Below are 21983 nucleotides of genomic sequence, written 5' to 3' on the forward strand. Positions count from 1 at the left end.
CAGCACAGCGCCCTCCATTGGTTCTATCCAAGTAGTGCACTCCATTAAAGCAACCACCTTTTTTTTGGTGCGCACGCATCCTGTCAGGACACTCACCTCCACACAGTTGTCACACACTCACCTCCACACAGTTGTCACACACTCACCTCCACACAGTCGTCACACACTCACCTCCACACAGTTGTCACACACTCACCTCCACACAGCACTCACCTCCACACAGTTGTCACACACTCACCTCCACACAGCACTCACCTCCACACAGTTGTCACACACTCACCTCCACACAGTTGTCAGGACACTCACCTCCACACAGTTGTCACACACTCACCTCCACACAGTTGTCAGGACACTCACCTCCACACAGTTGTCACACACTCACCTCCACACAGTTGTCACACACTCACCTCCACACAGTTGTCACCCACTCACCTCCACACAGTTGTCGCACACTCACCTCCACACAGTTGTCACACACTCACCTCCACACAGTTGTCAGGACACTCACCTCCACACAGTTGTCACACACTCACCTCCACACAGTTGTCAGGACACTCACCTCCACACAGTTGTCACACACTCACCTCCACACAGTTGTCACCCACTCACCTCCACACAGTTGTCACCCACTCACCTCCACACAGTTGTCACACACTCACCTCCACACAGTTGTCACACACTCACCTCCACACAGTTGTCACACACTCACCTCCACACAGTTGTCACACACTCACCTCCACACAGTTGTCGCACACTCACCTCCACACAGTTGTCACCCACTCACCTCCACACAGTTGTCACACACTCACCTCCACACAGCTGTCACACACTCACCTCCACACAGTTGTCACACACTCACCTCCACACAGTTGTCACACACTCACCTCCACACAGTTGTCACACACTCACCTCCACACAGTTGTCACACACTCACCTCCACACAGTTGTCACACACTCACCTCCACACAGTTGTCACACACTCACCTCCACACAGTTGTCACACACTCACCTCCACACAGTTGTCGCACACTCACCTCCACACAGTTGTCGCACACTCACCTCCACACAGTTGTCACACACTCACCTCCACACAGTTGTCACCCACTCACCTCCACACAGTTGTCACCCACTCACCTCCACACAGTTGTCACACACTCACCTCCACACAGTTGTCACACACTCACCTCCACACAGTTGTCACCCACTCACCTCCACACAGTTGTCACCCACTCACCTCCACACAGTTGTCACACACTCACCTCCACACAGTTGTCACCCACTCACCTCCACACAGTTGTCACCCACTCACCTCCACACAGTTGTCACCCACTCACCTCCACACAGTTGTCACCCACTCACCTCCACACAGTTGTCACACACTCACCTCCACACAGTTGTCACACACTCACCTCCACACAGTTGTCACACACTCACCTCCACACAGTTGTCACACACTCACCTCCACACAGTTGTCACACACTCACCTCCACACAGTTGTCACACACTCACCTCCACACAGTTGTCACCCACTCACCTCCACACAGTTGTCACACACTCACCTCCACACAGTTGTCACCCACTCACCTCCACACAGTTGTCACCCACTCACCTCCACACAGTTGTCACCCACTCACCTCCACACAGTTGTCACAGACGCTGCAATGCGAGCACCTGGGCGGCCTGTAGAAGTGGCAGGTGGCACACCACTTCATGCGCACCTGGATGCCCTTGACCTCCACGTTCTTGTAGAGGGGCGCTCGGAAGTCGTCGTCCTTATCTTCATCCTCGTCCGCTGTGGGTATAAAAGCAGCTTCCATGAAATGCTCAGTCGTTCACAAACAAGGACGGGGCGAGGGTCACCACTTTGTCAACAAATGCGTGAGCAAATTGTTTAAGAACAACATTTCTCAACCAGCTATTGCAAGGAATTTAGGGATTTCGCCATCTACGCTCCGTAATATCATCAAAGGGTTCAGATAATCTGGAGAAATCACTGCACGTAAGCCACGGTGTTACGGACCTTCGATCCCTCAGGCGGTACTGCGTCCAAAAAGCGACATCGGCGTGTAAAGGGTATCACCGCGTGGGCTCAGGAACACTTCAGAAAACCACTGTCAGTAAATGCAGTTTGTCGCGACATCTGTAAGTGCAAGTTAAAACTCCACTGTGCAAAGTGAAAGCCGTTTATCAACAACACCCAGAAACGGCGCCGGCTTCGCTGAGCCCGCGCTCATCTGAGATGGACTGATGCAAAGTGGAAAAGTGTTCTGTGGTCTGACGAGTCCACATTTCAAATTGCTATTTCTTGTCTTGCGCTCCTATTTTGTTTTGTTTTTTCTCTTTTTTTGGTATTTTCCTGTAGCAGTTTCATGTTTTCCTTGAGCGAAATTTCCCGCATCTACTTTTGTTTTAGCAATCAAGAATATTTCCGTTGTTTTTATCCTTCTTTGTGGGGACATTGTCGATTGTCATGTTCGGATGTACATTGTGGACGCCGTCTTTGCTCCACAGTAAGTCTTTGCTGTCGTCCAGCATTCTGTTTTTGTTGACTTTGTAGCCAGTTCAGTTTGAGTTTCTTTCTGCATAGCCTTCCTTAATCTTCAATGCCTTTTTTGGGGGGCACTCACCTTCTGTTCAATTTTGGTTTAAGCATTAGAGCAGTGTTTTTCAACCTTTTTTCAGCCAAGGCACATTTTGTGCGTTGAAAAAATGCGGAGGCACACCACCAGCAGAAATCATTAACAAAACAAAACTCAGTTGACAGTAAAAAGTCGTCGCAATTGTTGGATATGACTTTAAAGCATAACCAAGCATGCATCAATATAGGTCTAGTGTTTTAGTTCTTGTCTTGCGCTCCTATTTTGGTGTTTTTTTTGGTCTTTTTTTTGGTATTTTCCTGTGGCAGTTTTCATGTCTTCCTTTGAGCGATATTTCCCGCATCTACTTTTGTTTTAGCAATCAAGAATATTTGCGTTGTTTTTATCCTTCTTTGTGGGGACATTGTCAATTGTCATGTTCGAATGTACTTTGTGGACGCCGTCTTTGCTCCACAGTAAGTCTTTGCTGTCGTCCAGCATTCTGTTTTTGTTGACTTTGTAGCCAGTTCAGTTTTAGTTTCGTTCTGCATAGCCTTCCCTAAGCTTCAATGCTTTTTCTTAGGGGCATTTACCTTTTGTTTATTTTTGGTTTAAGCATTAAACCAGTGTTTTTCAGCCTTTTTTGAGCCAAGGCACATTTTCTGCATTGAAAAAATGCGGAGGCACACCACCAGCAGAAATCATAAAAAACAAAACTCAGTTGACAGTAAAAAGTCGTCGCAATTGTTGGATATGACTTTAAAGCATAACCAAGCATGCATCAATATAGGTCTAGTGTTTTAGTTCTTGTCTTGCGCTCCTATTTTGGTGGTTTTTTCTCATTTTTTTGGTATTTTCCTGTAGCAGTTTTCATGTCTTCCTTTGAGCGATATTTCCCGCATCTACTTTTGTTTTAGCAATCAAGAATATTTCAGTTGTTTTTAATCCTTCTTTGTGTGGACATTGTCGATTGTCATGTTCGGATGTACATTGTGGACGCCGTCTTTGCTCCACAGTAAGTCTTTGCTGTCGTCCAGCATTCTGTTCTTGTTTACTTTGTAGCCAGTTCAGTTTTAGTTTGGTTCTGCATAGCCTTCCCTAAGGCTTTTCTTAGGGGCACTCACCTTTTGTTTATTTTTGGTTTAAGCATTAGACACCTTTTACCTGCACCCTGCCTCCCGCTGTTTCCAACATATACAAAGCAATTAGCTACCGGCTGCCACCTACTGATATGGAAGAGTATTACACGGTTACTCTGCCGAGCTCTAGACAGCACCGACACTCAACAACAACACACCATTTGCAGACTATAATTACTGCTTTGCAAAACATATTTTTAACCCAAATAGGTGAAATTAGACAATCTCCCACGGCACACCAGACTGTATCACGGCGTAAGACTTAGACTTAGGCAAGCTTTATAGATCCACAAGGGTTCCTGGACAAACATGCAGAGAGAGGTGCACTAACCTCTGGGGTAAACACCGGGGTCCATGAAGGTGGCCATGCTGAAGTTGGCCAAGACAAAGAGGAAGACCAGGCCATTGTAGAGGGGCACAAGGGGGGAGATCACCTTGGTCAACCAGGGACACCTGAAGAGACAAACATCAACTCAGTCTTCTTGCATTCATTTCACTCCGATGAGTGATGTTTAAATTAGGGACGTGCCCTTATTCTTGAAAAAGTACCAATCGCCTCCGGCTCGTATTGTATTCATTTTAGTTCCTAGCATCTAGCATGGAGACACGCCCCTAAGTTAGTAATATTCACCTCTATTACAGCAAATAAACGGCATTTCTTGATACCTTAAGTAAGACTATCAAGTATCATTGTCAAGTGAAGTGAATTATGCCCTCCCGGTAACAGTTAGAGATGTTACCTCAGTAGAAACATTTAAGTCCCATCCTAAAACTCATTTGTATACTCTAGTCCAGGGGTCACCAACGTGGTGCCCGCGGGCACCAGGTAGCCCGTAAGGACCAGATGAGTAGCCCGCTGGCTTGTTCTAAAAATAGCTCAAATAGCAGCACTTACCAGTGAGCTGCCTCTATTTTTTAAATTGTATTTATTTACTAGCATGCTGGTCTCGCTTCGCCCGACATTTTTAATGCTAAGAGAGACAAAACTCAAATAGAATTTGAAAATCCAAGAAAATATTTTAAAGACTTGGTCTTCACTTGTTTAAATAAATTCATAAATTTTTTTACTTTGCTTCTTATAACTTTCAGAAAGACAATTTTAGAGAAAAAATACAACCTTAAAAATTATTTTAGGATTTTTAAACACATATACCTTTTTACCTTTTCAATTCCTTCCTCTTCTTTCCTGACAATTTAAATCAGTGTTCAAGTAAATTTATTTTTTTTATTGTAAAGAATAATAAATAAATTTTGATTTAATTCTTCATTTTAGCTTCTGTTTTTTCGACGAAGAATATTTGTGAAATATTTCTTCAAACTTATTATGATTAAAATTCAAAAAAATTATTCTGGCAAATCTAGAAAATCTGTAGAATCAAATTTAAATCTTATTTCAAAGTCTTTTGAATTCCTCTTAAAATTTTTGTTCTGGAAAATCTAGAAGAAATAATGATTTGTCTTTGTTAGAACTATAGCTTGGTCCAATTTGTTATATATTCTAACAAAGTGCAAATTGGATTTTAACCTATTTAAAACATGTCATCAAAATTCTAAAATTAATCTTAATCAGGAAAAATTACTAATGATGTTCCATAAATTCTTTTTTTAAGTTTTTCTCTTTTTTTTGGTTGAATTTTGAATTTTAAAGAGTCGAAATTGAAGATAAACTATGTTTCAAAATTTAATTGTCATTTTTTTCGTGTTTTCTCCTCTTTTAAACCGTTCAATTAAGTGTAAATATCATTAATTATTAATAATAACATAGAGTTAAAGGTAAATTGAGCAAATTGGCTATTTCTGGCAATTTATTTAAGTGTGTATCAAACTGGTAGCCCTTCGCATTAATCAGTACCCAAGAAGTAGCTCTTGCTTTCAAAAAGGTTGGTGACCCCTGATCTAGTCTTTAAATAGACCCCCCTTTTACACCAGTTGATCTGCAGTCTCTTTTTCTGCTGTATTACAGTTACTAACCTAAAGTACTGCACTGTGTGTATACTTCGACATGTACAATTAAGAGTTGACAAGTCCAGCTGAAGGACTTTGCGTTCTCTTCCGGAACCCCAGCGTGGTCAATGTTCTCATGAACCGCTCTCAGAGTTTGACACCCAACAACAAGAAAATTGTTAGAATAATTGTTTGTAAATTATCACAAAAACTTTGTGTTACATTGAGAAGACAAAAGCTGTCTTTGAAACCTACCAAGAGTAAGGCTCATAAAACTGTGTAGGGATGGAAAGCAAGATGAAGGTGTTCTGTTTTCCTTCATGTATGGTAGTCAACAGAAATATATTATTCTAACCCACGGACTTCAAAGGGGAGAGATGACAGGATCTGCCCAATTTCCAGACGACCTCTTTTTGAAGTATTTTACGAACCTCTTTTTGAACTCGTTTACGACCTTTTCTCTTGAACTGTTCGGTAACCAAAGGCAACGCTGTTTACGACCCACTTCCCTTCTGGAAGCCGCTGTGGCCATGTGGTCGGAGAAAGTCAAATAAAGAAGGAGGAGTACAATCTTTCGCCAGAGCGTGCTGAGATACCGTACTAGGGTACAGTGTACAGGCGACTCTCCTCGATATTGAGTCCAAATTGAATTTTGTCTCTGTTTGATTCTGTTAGAGTAATTGTTTCTAAATGATCACAAAAGCTTTGTATTACATTGAGTTCCTGGCAGGGAGACGGGAGCTGTCTTTGGAGCCTACCAGGAGGAAGGCTCGTAAAACTCCACTGGGACTTCAAAGCGGACGGATGGCAGGATCTGCCCAATTTCCAGACGAACTCTTTTTGAGGTATTTTACAAACCCTTTTTGAACTATTTTATGGAACTCTTTTTGAACTATTTTACGACCTCTTCTTTTGAACTGTTCGATAACCAAAGGCAACGCTGTTTACGACCCACTTCCCTCCTCAATATTGAGGAGAGTCGCCTGTACACTGTACCCTTGTACAGTATCTCAGCACGCTCTGGCGAAAGATTGTACTCCTCCTTCGTTATTTGACTTTCTCCGACCACATGACCACAGCTGCTTCCAGAGGGAAGTGGGTCGTAAACACAAAGCGGACAGATGGCAGGATCTGCCCAACTTCCACACAAACTCTTTTTGAGGTATTGTACGAACCCTTTTTGAACTATTTTATGGAACTCTTTTTGAACTATTTCACGACCTCTTCTTTTGAACTGTTCGGTAAGCAAAGGCTGTTTACGACCCACTTCCCTCTGGAAGCAGCTGTGGTCAGGTGGTCGGAGAAAGTCAAATAAAAAAGGAGGAGTGCAATCTTTTGGCAGAGCGTGGTGCAAGACTGTACAGAGTCTCCTCAAAATTGAGTCCAAATTTAATTCGGTCTCTGTTTGATTCCTTGCTTCTTGTGTTGTTTAATAGATGTCATCAGTGAAGCTGAACTAAATGATATTTGCAAGAGGCAGATTTGCTTTGAGCTTATATTAAATATGATTGCATTGCACATGCCTAGCCAAGGTTGTGTATGATCAGCTGTTGAGAAGCAATAGACGTAAAAAAATCTCCTTCAAGCATACATATCAGAATGAGACATCTAAATCTTAGCTGAGTTGACTTGGAGCATTACTTTGGCGAGATAAACACATCAACATAGCCAATCCGTGTTGTGCTGCTGCAGCAACAAGTCAGAAAAGCATCAAAAAACTTGCTTTAGAAAACTATTTTCTCGCCTGCCAAAAAAGATGCATTTGTTGCGTGCGGCGATACAACCGAGCCAGAAGCGAAAGAGGCAGGAAACGAAGTGTCGCTGGCAGAACGTGAAGATAAAAGAGCAGACGGCGTGGGAAGAAAGTCATTGGTTGATTGGGTTGAAGCAATAAATTACCACAAAGTGCTTATCAACAGTTTAAGTCTTTCTTTTTTGGTTTTTGCATCAAAGCGATAAGTTAAATGAAGCACAAAAAAAAGCCAAATAATGATTTTCTCTCAGCTGGCTTTCATTTGATTAGATTTTCGCCAAAAGTTTGGCCTGTTTCCGTATGCATGCGGACAAACAAACAAACTAGTCAGTTTGCCCCAACAAAGATTGTGTGCTTTTTTATTTTTTTTTCATTGAGTACAACTGCAAAATGAACCACCATGGGGCCGAAGAAAGTTGTAAGTTGTAGAATACTGTAATGCTGTAAAGTACTGTCTAACCTAGGGGTCGGCAACCCAAAATGTAGAAAGAGACATATTGGACCAAAAATACAAACATTAAAAGTGTTATAATGAAGGCAACACATGATGTAAGTGTCTATATTAGCCTACTATCAAAATGACTTTAAAAGTCTTATATAAGTGTTATAATGAAGGCAACACATGATGTAAGTGTCTATATTAGCCTACTATCAAAATGACTTTAAAAGCCTTATATAAGTGTTATAATGAAGGCAACACATGATGTAAGTGTCTATATTAGCTATATTAGCCTACTATCAAAATGACTTTAAAAGTCTTATATAAGTGTTATAATGAAGGCAACACATGACGTAAGTGTCTATATTAGCCTACTATTAAAATGACTTTAAAATGTCAAAATAGAGTAATTCTCTATATAATGTATTTTGTGTTAATATTCTCGGTCGTCTGAAGGAATTATTTGGATTTGCATCTTTTCTCGTGTGAAAAATTGCTTGAGTTTTTTCGCCTTTTGGCACGTAAAGTACCGTAAAAGAACCCCCTCAAAAGAGTTTAGAAAGGAGATGAAGAGGTAACAGAGCGTCATTAAACTGGCCTGAACTGGCACTGCAAAGCAACGCTAAAAGGGGGGATGGCAGCAGATATCATAGAAATGAAAATCATATTTCATCTCTGGCTTTTTTGAAGAAGCGGAGGCGGGGGGAGGCGGGGGGGGGTCTGGGGAGGCAGGGGGAGGAGATGGTGGAGAAAAAGAAGATTAAAAAGAAGAATAATGGGGACAGCGTGGCGCAGTTGGGAGAGTGGCCGTGCCAGCAACCTGAGGGTTCCTGGTTCAATCCCCACCTTCTACCAACCTCGTCACGTCCGTTGTGTCCTTGAGCAAGACACTTCACCCTTGCTCCTGATGGGTCGTGGTTAGGGCCTTGAATGGCAGCTCCCGCCATCAGTGTGTGAATGTGTGTGTGAATGGGTGAATGTGGAAATAGTGTCAAAGCGCTTTGAGTACCTTGAAGGTAGAAAAGCGCTATATAAGTATAACCCATTTACCATTTAATAATCCACAGCTTGTTCCTCGGGCTGGCAGAGTCACACACATCAACCACACTCACATTTACATCTCAATCACCATTTGTTTATCTCCAATTCCTCCAGAAGAAACTAAATATAACATGTTTTGATTTGATGCTGGTGTCATTTTCACCAATTATTATTCAACGCCTACTAATTAGAAAGTATACACACGAAGACGCGGGGACGGGCGGTATAATGACCTCACTTTGTTACTTGAGGTACGATGCATAAATATGAGTTTCAGGTTTATTCACAATACCATATTACTAGGGGTGTAACGGTACACAACAATTTCGGTTCGGTACGTACCTCGGTTTAGAGGTCACGGTTCGGTTCATTTTCGGTACAGTAAGAAAACAATAAAATATAAATTTTTGGGTTATTTATTTACCAAATTTGCAAAATCTTCCACCAAAAATATTTTTCTTAGTGGAATATTTGATGTGAAGTAATGGGAGCCTTGGATAGGTCAATAATTCATAATAACATTGATTTTGATTCAATATTATGTTTTGAGCAATGACAGTTTGATAGAAAAAAACCAGCTTTGTTTTATTAGTCAACATTGCAACTTTTTCTAAATTACACTTAACCTTTATGCTTTTTTATTTCACTTTTGTTATGTTTTTGTTTATTTTAATAGTATTTTTAGAATGTGCCGTGGGCCTTTAAAACATTAGCTGTGGGCCGCAAATGGCCTCCGGGGGCACACTTTTGACACCCCTGCTATAGATAATAAAACATTAAATGTGATAAATCTATGGATAAAAAGCAGAGCCTGGCGACGCATGCGCGTTTATCATAACTCTCTCTCTCTCTCTGTCTCTGCCCCTCCCTCACCAATGCTGCTGTTTGTTTTGTTTTTAACCCCTTCTTAACCCTGAACGTACATTAAAAATACACGCAACCCTAACTCAAAATGCCGGACATTTGAGGCATTTAAGAAACTCCGCCCTGACAGCTCCGCAAAAGAGGACATGTCTGGTGAAAAGAGGACGTATGGTCAGTCTATCCTAGCCTGTTAGCTGCTAGCATGCCGTGTGTTGTGCCTCGGTGTGCATTGTTTACACAACGTGCGGTACGCTACTTAATATGTCCGTGTGGAAACTCATTCGGTACACCTCCGAACCGAACCGGAACCCCCGTACCGAAACGGTTCAATACAAATACAAATACACGTACCGTTACACCCCTAATATTTACAGAATGCAGTCATTGAGCATGTATATTTGAACTGAAATCCTGGAAAAAAATGTAAAATTATTGAAGTAGAGCACACAAGTCCTGAACAGGCTGAATATTTTGAAGTTTGAACCGTTTGAATCAGATGAAAAATGTGGGAATTGTGGAACTTTGAAGAATGTCTCATTGATTTCAATGGGAATTTCCCTCAATATATGGGAGTTTTGGGAAAAACGGGAATTAAAAAAAAAAGTTTGGTGTTGGAATTTTGAAAATCGGTCGAGAAATGTTGAAGTAGTAACATGTTGAAACGAGAAATGGTATTACGGAATTCTTGGAATTTTGGGGAAACCAGGATTTTTTCCAGTTAAAAAAAACAACTTAGTTTTTTGTCCTGATTAAGAGGAATGTTTTGACGGTGGAACGGTTGAAGTGGGTTGAAAAATGTGGGAGGAGTAGTCACCAGAAAAAAGGGTGGAAATAGGGCTTTAGAAAACCGGGAATTCTGGAAAATCCTGGACATTTTTTTGAACTTGGAAAAAAAGGTAGTTGGAATTTCCAGGATGGTGGAATATGTTGAAGGTGGTTTGAAGGTTTGAATCGGTTGAAAAATGTGGAAATGGTGGACGTTTGAAAAATGGCCAATTCATTTTGAATGGGAAAAATGTCCCGAAAAACCTGGAATTCTGGGAAATCTGGGAATTTTGGGAATTTGTCAAGGGAAAACCCGGTGGAATATGTTGAAGGTGGTTTGAAGGTTTGAATCGGTAGAAAAATGTGGAAATGGTGGAAGTTTCTCCATAGAGCCCAACTCGTACGCAAGGCAATTAAAAGTGCTTAAAAGATGCGTAAAATTCACAAAAAGGTGAATAAAATAATGACTGGAATTAAAATCATCATAAAAATAATTATTCATTAATTCATCCGTCCATCCATTTTCTACCGCTTGTCCCTTTTGGGGTGGCGGGGGGTTGCTGGAGCCTATCTCAGCTGCTTTAAGACCAACATGTGTAGCTAAAACACTTTTAGTTGTCACATGTAACTTTTATTGATTAATGATTGCAGCTCTAGTTTGTCTAATCACAAATTGTATTCATTAGGGTTAGGGTTAGGTATCCTAACCCTAACCCTAACCCTTAAAATCTTAGATGGAAAAAAAGACTAATTTGTACGTATTTAAGTATGTTTAACTGCTTCATAATATCAAATTGTCCCCGTGCATCCTCTCATTTTCTACATACGTCCCACAGCGTGGTTTAAGACAACACATTTAACAAATAAATGCTATATTTGTCACAATTAAAAGTTGAAATTTGTTGAAAAAAAAAAGAGAGCTGCTTCACACAGCCGTGTAAGCACCAATCATAGCTCATCCAGACCCCTCTAGGCCGCCACCTACTGTATCTGCTGCAAACTGCACCTTTAATATGATTACGTCCACATAAATCCAATATGCCGCTTCTGTGCCAACAAGCTGAGTGAAAAGTGTTAAATGTCAGTCCAGGGGGGGAAAGTTCACAGCTACAATGTTCACTTAAGAAAGTTCACAGCTACAATGTTCACTTAAGAAAGTTCACAGCTACAATGTTCACTAAACTGTCATCTGATTTCTGATCATAACTCATTTGCTTTCTCATAATTGCATAACAAGTCCATTCAGAGTGAAGTACATTATAAGATTTACATATTAATCATCTCTTTTTTTTTCCCTGTCTGGAAAAGCTGCCTTGTGGAGAAAAAAAGGGACATCAGCTTAATAAATCAGGCAAAAAGTATATTATTTACATGTGAATAATGCTGTATAATAGACTGTATTTATATTATTCACATGTGAATAATGCTGTATAATATACTGTATTTATGTTATTCACATGTGAATAATGCTGTATAATAGACTGTATTTATGTTATTCACATGTGAATAATGCTGTATAATAGACTGCATTTATATTATTCACATGTGAATAATGCTGTATAATAGACTGTATTTATATTATTCACATGTGAATAATGCTGTATAATAGACTGTATTTATATTATTCACATGTGAATAATGCTGTATAATAGACTGTATTGATATTATTCACATGTGAATAATGCTGTATAATAGACTGTATTTATATTATTCACATGTGAATAATGCTGTATAATAGACTGTATTTATATTATTCACATGTGAATAATGCTGTATAATAGACTGTATTTATATTATTCACATGTGAATAATGCTGTATAATAGACTGTATTTATATTATTCACATGTGAATAATGCTGTATAATAGACTGTATTTATATTATTCACATGTGAATAATGCTGTATAATAGACTGTATTTATATTATTCACATGTGAATAATGCTGTATAATAGACTGTATTTATATTATTCACATGTGAATAATGCTGTATAATAGACTGTATTTATATTATTCACATGTGAATAATGCTGTATAATAGACTGTATTTATATTATTCACATGTGAATAATGCTGTATAATAGACTGTATTTATATTATTCACATGTGAATAATGCTGTATAATAGACTGTATTTATATTATTCACATGTGAATAATGCTGTATAATAGACTGTATTTATATTATTCACATGTGAATAATGCTGTATAATAGACTGTATTTATATTATTCACATGTGAATAATGCTGTATAATAGACTGTATTTATATTATTCACATGTGAATAATGCTGTATAATAGACTGTATTGATATTATTCACATGTGAATAATGCTGTATAATAGACTGTATTTATATTATTCACATGTGAATAATGCTGTATAATAGACTGTATTGATGTTATTCACATGTGAATAATGCACATTTGAGTAGCTATGTCCCACAGTGCTACAGCACATGTCAACATAAAGATGTGAATAGCAAGGATTCCTTTGGCTCTGGGACTGGACCTTAATGAGTTGGTCCAGAGTATTCACACATGAAGGAAGGATGTGTCTACGCCTTTACTGCGTCTTTCTTCTACTCAATATTTGTGTAACACGACTGTTAGAATAATTGTTTCTAAATTATCACAAAAACTTTGTGTTACATTTGAGGGCCCGGTGAGAAGACAAAAGCTGTTTTTGAAACCTACCAAGAAGGCTTGTAAAACTCCACTGTGTAGGGGGGAGAGTCACATGAAGAGTTTTCTGTGTTTTTTCATGTATGGTAATCAACAGAAAGATATTCTTCTAACCCAAGGACTTCAAAGCGGAGAGATGGCAGGATCTGCCCAATTTCCAGACGAGCTCTTTTTGAAGTATTTTACATATTCTTTTTGAACTATTTTATGGACCTGTTTTTGAACTATTTTACGAACTCTTTTTGAACTATTTTATGGAACTCTTTTTGAATTATTTTATGGACCTCTTTTTGAACTATTTTAAAAACTTTTTGAACTATTTTACAAACTCTTTTTGAACTATTTTACGAACTCTTTTTGAACTATTCTTTGGAACTCTTTTTGAACTATTTTATGGACCTCTTTTTGAACTATTTTACGAACTCTTTTTGAACTATTTTATGGAACTCTTTTTGAATTATTTTACGAACTCTTTTTGAACTATTTTATGGAACTCTTTTTGAATTATTTTATGGACCTCTTTTTGAACTATTCTACAAACTCTTTTTGAACTATTTTACGAACTCTTTTTGAACTATTCTTTGGAACTCTTTTTGAACTATTTTATGGACCTCTTTTTGAACTATTTTACGAACTCTTTTTGAACTATTCTTTGGAACTCTTTTTGAACTATTTTATGGACCTCTTTTTGAACTATTTTACGAAATATTTTTGAACTATTTTATGGAACTCTTTTTGAATTATTTTATAGACCTCTTTTTGAACTATTTTACAAACTCTTTTTGAAGTATTTTACATATTCTTTTTGAACTATTTTATGGACCTCTTTTTGAACTATTTTACAAACTCTTTTTGAACTATTTTATGGAACTCTTTTTGAATTATTTTACGAACTCTTTTTGAACTATTTTATGGAACTCTTTTTGAATTATTTTATGGACCTCTTTTTGAACTATTCTACAAACTCTTTTTGAACTATTTTACGAACTCTTTTTGAACTATTCTTTGGAACTCTTTTTGAACTATTTTATGGACCTCTTTTTGAACTATTTTACGAACTCTTTTTGAACTATTCTTTGGAACTCTTTTTGAAGTATTTTATGGACCTCTTTTTGAACTATTTTACAAACTCTTTTTGAACTATTTTATGGAACTCTTTTTGAATTATTTTATGGACCTCTTTTTGAACTATTTTATGGAACTCTTTTTGAATTATTTTATGGACCTCTTTTTGAACTATTTTACAAACTCTTTTTGAAGTATTTTACATACTCTTTTTGAACTATTTTATGGACCTCTTTTTGAACTATTTTACAAACTCTTTTTGAACTATTTTATGGAACTCTTTTTGAATTATTTTACGAACTCTTTTTGAACTATTTTATGGAACTCTTTTTGAATTATTTTACGAACTCTTTTTGAACTATTTTATGGAACTCTTTTTGAATTATTTTATGGACCTCTTTTTGAACTATTTTACGAACTCTTTTTGAACTATTTTACAAACTCTTTTTTAACTATTCTTTGGAACTCTTTTTGAATTATTTTATGGACCTCTTTTTGAACTATTTTATAGACCTCTTTTTGAACTATTTTACGAACCTTTGTCCTTTGGAAACAGCGGTGGCCATGTGGTCGGGGAGGGTCCAAAATAAAAGAAGGATGCGTGCAATATTTTGGCGTGCTGAGATACTGTACGAGGGTACAGTGTACAGACGACTCTCCTCAATATTGAGTCCAAATGTAATTATGTCTCTGTTTAATTCTTTGCTTTTTGTCTTGTTTAATAGATGTCATCGGTTTGAACCTGACAACGACAAACGTACCTAATTCAATCATCCCTAATAGGAGTAATGTTCCGTTACGTAACTTAATCTCCCCAAGGGAGACACCACATGTGCTCCCTGTGTTTAAACGCTGCCAAAGTGGGACCAGCACACATCCGTGGGTCGGATGGAATAAATTAGGCTTAAAGACCAAAGACCAGAGGCTTAACGAGAGGTGTGCAGCTACTATGTTCTGGCATTCAGATCTCGGTAGCGAGGACGCCGAGCGGCTGCCAATGTGCAGCTGGTGTCGGCATGTGTGCGAACGCAGAGCTCTACCAGCCAGAAGTACGTAGCGTTGTGAAACCCAAGCTGGGTATTAGATTGGAGAGGAGCCGAGAGGGCGGATTGAGACTAGCTGGACAAGCGGCGCTTAGGCCAGCAAATCCTGCAGAAGTAGTCGCATTCCTAAAGTCTCGTTCTACAAAAGAGAGTCATCTGCATGTGTGGTCACTGCCAAGCATTAGGAAGAGTTTCTGTTGCTCACACAGATATGACAGTAATCGCCTTCTCAGCTGCAACAACTGAACTCTAAGTAAGATGGAATATCTCAAATAAGGGTGATATTTTTAACAATTTTGAACAGAAATAGTTCATGCACATTCAGATGAATTCTTCAAAATTACAATTAAACATTTTTGGCCGGGGGCCGGGTTGTATATATGCGCACTAATTGACTGAAAGAGCACGCACTTGACGCGATGATGTCATGTTATCCATGGAAAAATGCATTTTTAGACCATATGATTTGCCTGAGCGGCTCGGAGACCCCGAGAGTAACAAGCGCTTGCCTTGTTGCCTTTCCATTAAGAACAATAAACTAGTTTTTAGTATAAGTTTGCTGGTTTCAAGAAATGTAATGCCGAGCGCATATCATTATGTCAAGATAATGGCACTAGCATTTACTTCATTTAAGAATATTTTTCAACATATTAAGCAAAAAGGTCTCTTTTTTTTCTACCAAGAAAAGTGCACTTGTTATTAGTGAGAATATACTTATTTTAAGCTATTTTTGGGTTCATTGAAGTTAGCTAATTAGGGACCGAGTCCCTTTGGGACAGAGGACCCTATTGAATTTCTAGCGTTTTATTATTATACCGCCGCCTCTTTGAGCTGTAATTTGACCCCCTTAACATGCTTCAAAACTCACCAATCTGGACACACACATCAGGACTGGCGAAAATTGCGATCTAATCAAAAAAACAAAACTCAAAATTGCGCTCTAGCGCCCCCTAGGAAGAAAACACAGACAAAACTGCCTGTAACTCCCAGTAGGAATGTCGTAGAGACATGAAACAACAACCTCTATGTAGGTCTCACTTAGACCTATATTTCAACCCCCAGCAAAAATCAACAGGAAGTTTGCAATTCCCCCTTCAAAAGTTGAGTAAAAACAGTCACCTTTTTTCAAACATTATCTCCTCTGAGCATGTTTGTTGTGTCGGCTTCAAATTAGCACAGGAGAGAGATTGAACCCTTCTGATTAAAAGTTGATGAAAGAGTTTTAATTACTGCTCCGGTTTGGATTTTATGAGCCCTCAAAGTCGATCCCGTCCATCGCTGCTTGCAGCTTTAATTTTTTTACTTGTTTTGGAAAGTCTTCACAAGCCAAATTTCCTTGTTCTATTGGCAGATAATTGTGCTTATTTCAAATAAAATACCCCTCATTTTTGTATTTTTTTTCTTCTTGTTTTTGAACACTGACTTTTTGCAGTGTGGTTAGAGTGTCCGCCCTGAGATGGGTAGGTCGTGAGTTCAAACCCCGGCCGAGTCATACCAAAGACTATAACAATGGGACCCGTTATTTACCATGAATGGATAAACGTGGACCCCAACTTAAACAAGTTGAAAATCTTATTGGGGTGTTACCATTTAGTGGTCAATTGTACGGAATATGTACTGTACTGTGCAATCTACTAATACAAGTTTCAATCAATCAATCAATCAATCAATCGTACCTTTTGCATCATTAGAAACATGGACGACGATACCGCTAAGCATCTCTTTTCTTTGGAACTCTTTTTGAATTATTTTATGGACCTTTTTTTAAAACTATTTTACAAACTCTTTTTGAACTATTCTTTGGAACTCTTTTTGAACTATTTTACGAACTCTTTTTGAACTATTTTACAAACTCTTTTTGAATTATTTTACAAACTATTTTTAAACTATTTTATGGAACTCTTTTTGAATTATTTTATGGACCTCTTTTTGAACTATTTTACAAACTCTTTTTGAACTATTCTTTGGAACTCTTTTTGAACTATTTTACGAACTCTTTTTGAACTATTTTACAAACTCTTTTTGAACTATTTTACAAACTCTTTTTAAACTATTTTATGGAACTCTTTTTGAATTATTTTATGGACCTCTTTTTGAATTATTTTATGAACCTCTTTTTGAACAATTTTATGGACCTCTTTTTGAACTATTTTACGAACTCTTTTTGAACTATTTTATGGAACTCTTTTTGAACTATTTTATGGAACTCTTTTTGAATTATTTTATGGACCTCTTTTTGAACTATTTTACAAACTCTTTTTGAACTATTTTATAGAACTCTTTTTGAACTATTTTACAAACTATTTTTGAACTATTTTATGGAATTCTTTTTGAAATATTTTATGGACCTCTTTTTGAACTATTTTACAAACTCTTTTTGAACTCGTGTCGGCTTCAAATTAGCACAGGAGAGAGATTGAACCCTTCTGATTAAAAGTTGATGAAAGAGTTTTAATTAGTGCTCCGGTTTGGATTTTATGAGCCCTCAAAGTCTGTCCCGTCCATCGCTGCTTGCAGCTTTAATTTTTTTACTTGTTTTGGAAAGTCTTCACAAGCCAAATTTCCTTGTTCTATTGGCAGATAATTTAGCTTATTTCAAATAAAATACCCCTCATTTTTGTATTTTTTTCCCTTGTTTTTGAACACTGACTTTTCGCAGTGTGGTTAGAGTGTCCGCCCTGAGATGGGTAGGTCGTGAGTTCAAACCCCGGCCGAGTCATACCAAAGACTATAACAATGGGACCCGTTATTTACCATGAATTGATTAACGTGGACCCCGACTTAAACAAGTTGAAAAACTTATCGGGGTGTTACCATTTAGTGGTCAATTGTACGGAATATGTACTGTACTGTGCAATCTACTAATACAAGTTTCAATCAATCAATCAATCAATCAATCAATCGTACCTTTTGCATCATTAGAAACATGGACGACGATACCGCTAAGCATCTCTTTTCTTTGGGGTTTTGAAAAAGTTGTACATTGTTGGCTTTGTCACTTTGTAAACAAACACTATGCACAAGTAAAACACGTCAAGGATTGAGCTGACCTTCGCCCCCTGCGAAGGTCAGCTCCGTTGCGATTGGTCAGGCTGCGGAGTTAATGCGTATTTGGCTAAGAGAAGAAGAATGCAGATTTACTATGTACCGTATTTTCCGGACCATAAATAAGGCTGACTGCTGTCAGGTCTTTTTTCATACAAGAGGTGCACCGGATTATAGGGCGCATTAAAGGAGTCATATTATTATTATTGTTTTCTAAATGTAAAAGACTTCCATGTGGTCTACATAACATGTGATGGTGGTTCTTTGCTCACACCGGTGATGTGTCCCGTGAAAAACCTTCCGACCGGAAGTCTCTAATAACTAAAGTTCCTTGGGTGAATAATGCTAACTCACTACACCGGTATGTTTTAGCGCTTTCATGGCGAGTTCACTGACAGATATAAGTAAGAACTTTACACTACTTTATATTAGAAATGGCAACAGTGGAGGATGAATGTCACATAACAAGACGATAGAGACAAAGAAGAAGCTTATCGACTACGGTGTCGACACGGACTACAAAGGCGGACGCGCGCAATTTTTCAGGATTTATGCAGATCCCAAATACAGATCAGCAGGTACCAGAAGGTAAGAAAAGTTGCTTTTGCATAATGTTGCGAAACAAAACGCCAAATAATATGTCTTACCTTATACACACACCATAATAATACTCCTATGTTGAAGCACATCAAGCGGTGTGGCTTCATAGCTTACCAAAGTCCTACTAAAACATTTCGATAGATTTTTGAGCGCCGTGTGTAATGTTCTATATTTTCAATGGAACATATAAAATGTTGGTGTTGTTAACTTGAGTCATATTGCCATCATAGTGCAGTCTACACGTATCTCTTATGTTTGACTGCCATCTACTGGTCACACTTATCATTACACCATGTAGCAAATAAAATTGCTTCGAGTTCGGTGAGCAAAACCAGAATGATTCCGTACATTAGGGGTACCAGGTTATAAGGCGCACTGTCGAGTTTTGAGGGGGGGGAAAAGGATTTTAAGTGCGCCTTATAGTCGGGAAAATACGGTGTGTATATAAAGGCTGTCAAAGATAACGCATGCAATCAATCTTAAAACATAATTGCATTCATCAAAAAATAGATTTGAGAAGGAAGCTGAATGCTTCAGAAAGAGAGCAGATGATTGTACATTAGTCAGAGAGAATTATTAGGGCCTTATCATAGAATTTTATCCACAAGCCAGACGGGTCATTGACCTAAATCCATCTAAATGAACAATGACTCGCCATCATGTACTTCATCACTTCCTGCTCCGCTCGTGTCATCTGCAAGTGCCCAGACTGTCAGGCCAGCGCAGTTCTAGTTCTCTTCACACTTCCTGCGGGAAGCTGACATTGAGCTTTGGACTGGACACACACACACACACACACACACACACACACACACACACACACACACACACACACACACACACACACACACACACACACACACACACACACACACACATTCTTGTATTTGTTACCTTCTTGAGACCTCCGAATAATGCCTACTTCTTTAGGACCAGCCTTTCTAGAAATATAAAGATGTGTATTTACAACATTAATAATATATACATACTATTCAAATATAAAAAAACCTTGTTGTGAAAAATTAGTTGGAATTTCACAAGAAAAAGGTCACAGGTTCACAAGAAAAACTTTGGCAGTATTTTAATAAAAGTTGGAATTTTACCTCAACGCAAATCAAAATTTTACAAGAAAATCTGAGCATTTGAGCAATATTATGATAAAAGTTGGAATTTTACTCAATAACAGTCGCAATTTTTACAAGGAAAGCTTAAAATTGTGGCAATTTTATGAAAAGAGTCGTCATTTTACTCGACGAAAGTCACAATTTTATAAGAAAACTTAAAAATTTGGGCAATATTATAAGAATAATCTGAATTTTCACTTGGCAAAATGATGACAAAAGTCATAATTTTACTCAAAAAATGTCACTGTTTGACAAGAACAACAACAAAAATTGGCAACATTGTGACAAAAGTCAAAATTTTATACGACAAATGTCACCATTTTGTATGAAAAAGTAATCATTTTACATAAAAAAATAATAATTATACGAGAAAATATTGCAATATTACTCAAAGAATATGAGAAATTGTTCCCAATTTTTTAAGAAAAAAGTCGACACATTGTGAGAAAAAGACTGCTTTTAGTTAATTGTTGTTGTTTTTTTACTTTTTTGTTTGTAATTGTTTTTTAATCTTCATTATTTACTTCAAGTTATTACAATATGTCTCTACATACATATTTTTTTAATTTTATTTTGGCCAACAGGGGCGCATTTCAATTTCTTACACACACTTGTTATTGCATACGTTGGCCAGAGGGGGAGCCCTTCAAATGTTTACACACACTTGTTATTTCATATGTTGGCCAGAGGGGGAGCACTTCAAATGTTTACACACACTTGTTATTTCATATGTTGGCCAGAGGGGGAGCACTTCAAATGTTTACACACACTTGTTATTGCATATGTTGGCCAGAGGGGGAGCAGTTCAAGTGTTAACATACACTTGTTATTGCATATGTTGGCCAGAGGGGGAGCACTTCAAGTGTTAACACACACTTGTTATTGCATATGTTGGCCAGAGGGGGAGCACTTCAAATGTTTACACACACTTATTTCATACGTTGGCCAGAGGGGGAGCACTTCAAATGTTTACACACACTTGTTATTTCATACGTTGGCCAGAGGGGGAGCACTTCAAATGTTTACACACACTTGTTATTGCATATGTTGGCCAGAGGGGGAGCACTTCAAATGTTTACACACACTTGTTATTGCATATGTTGGCCAGAGGGGGAGCACTTCAAATGTTTACAAACACTTATTATTTCATATGTTGACCGGAGGGGGAGCACTTTTAAAAGCGACACACAGTCCATTTGAAAAATCCCAGCTTTTTGGGACCACCCTCATTTTGATAGATTTCACCACCAGGGGTGCAAATGAGACATTCTCTATTAGATGCAATGGTTCTTCGTATCGGGACCATGATTCCGGTCCTAACTTGTTCACCGTCCTCATATTGACGGTACTTTTCCTTGTTGGTGTCTCAAGAAAGGTAGAAATACAAGAGCACACACACGCACACACACACACACACACACACACACACACATTCTTGTATTTGTGACCTTCTTGAGACCTCCGAATAATGCCTCCCTCTTTAGGACCACCCTTTCTAGATATATAAAGATGTGTATTTACAACATTAATAATATATACATACTATGCAAATATACAAAAGCTTGTTGTGAAAAATGAGTTGGAATTTCACAAGAAAAAGGTCACAGGTTCAAGATAAACTTAGAATTTTGGCAGTACTTTAATAAAAGTCGTAATTTTGCTCAACGCAAGTCAAAATTTTACAAGAAAAACTGAACATTTGTGCAAAATTATGATAAAAGTTTGAATCTACTCAATGACAGTCGCAATTTTTCCAAGGGAAGCTTAATATTGTGGCAATTTGATGAAAAGAGTCGTCATTTTACTCGACAAAAGTCACAATTTTACAAGAAAACGAAAAAATTTGGGGGCAATATTATAAGAATAATCTGAATTTTTTTATGGCAAAATTATGACAAAAGTCATAA

General features: G+C 38.0%; 1 protein-coding gene across 1 annotated transcript in view; it reads right to left on the reverse strand.

Moving 5' to 3' along the window:
* Positions 1 to 21983, reverse strand: part of zdhhc8b (zinc finger DHHC-type palmitoyltransferase 8b) — a 133966-nt gene that overhangs the window by 26407 nt on the left and 85576 nt on the right. Inside the window, exons 2-3 of the mRNA XM_062051640.1 lie at positions 4047 to 4168; positions 1635 to 1792 (exon numbers count right to left, since the gene is read on the reverse strand). Of these exons, the coding sequence (XP_061907624.1) occupies positions 1635 to 1792; positions 4047 to 4168 (280 nt within the window). The remainder of the gene's footprint in view (positions 1 to 1634; positions 1793 to 4046; positions 4169 to 21983) is intronic.

This window comes from Entelurus aequoreus, linkage group LG06 (assembly GCF_033978785.1).
Source record: "Entelurus aequoreus isolate RoL-2023_Sb linkage group LG06, RoL_Eaeq_v1.1, whole genome shotgun sequence".
NCBI lineage: Eukaryota > Metazoa > Chordata > Actinopteri > Syngnathiformes > Syngnathidae > Entelurus > Entelurus aequoreus.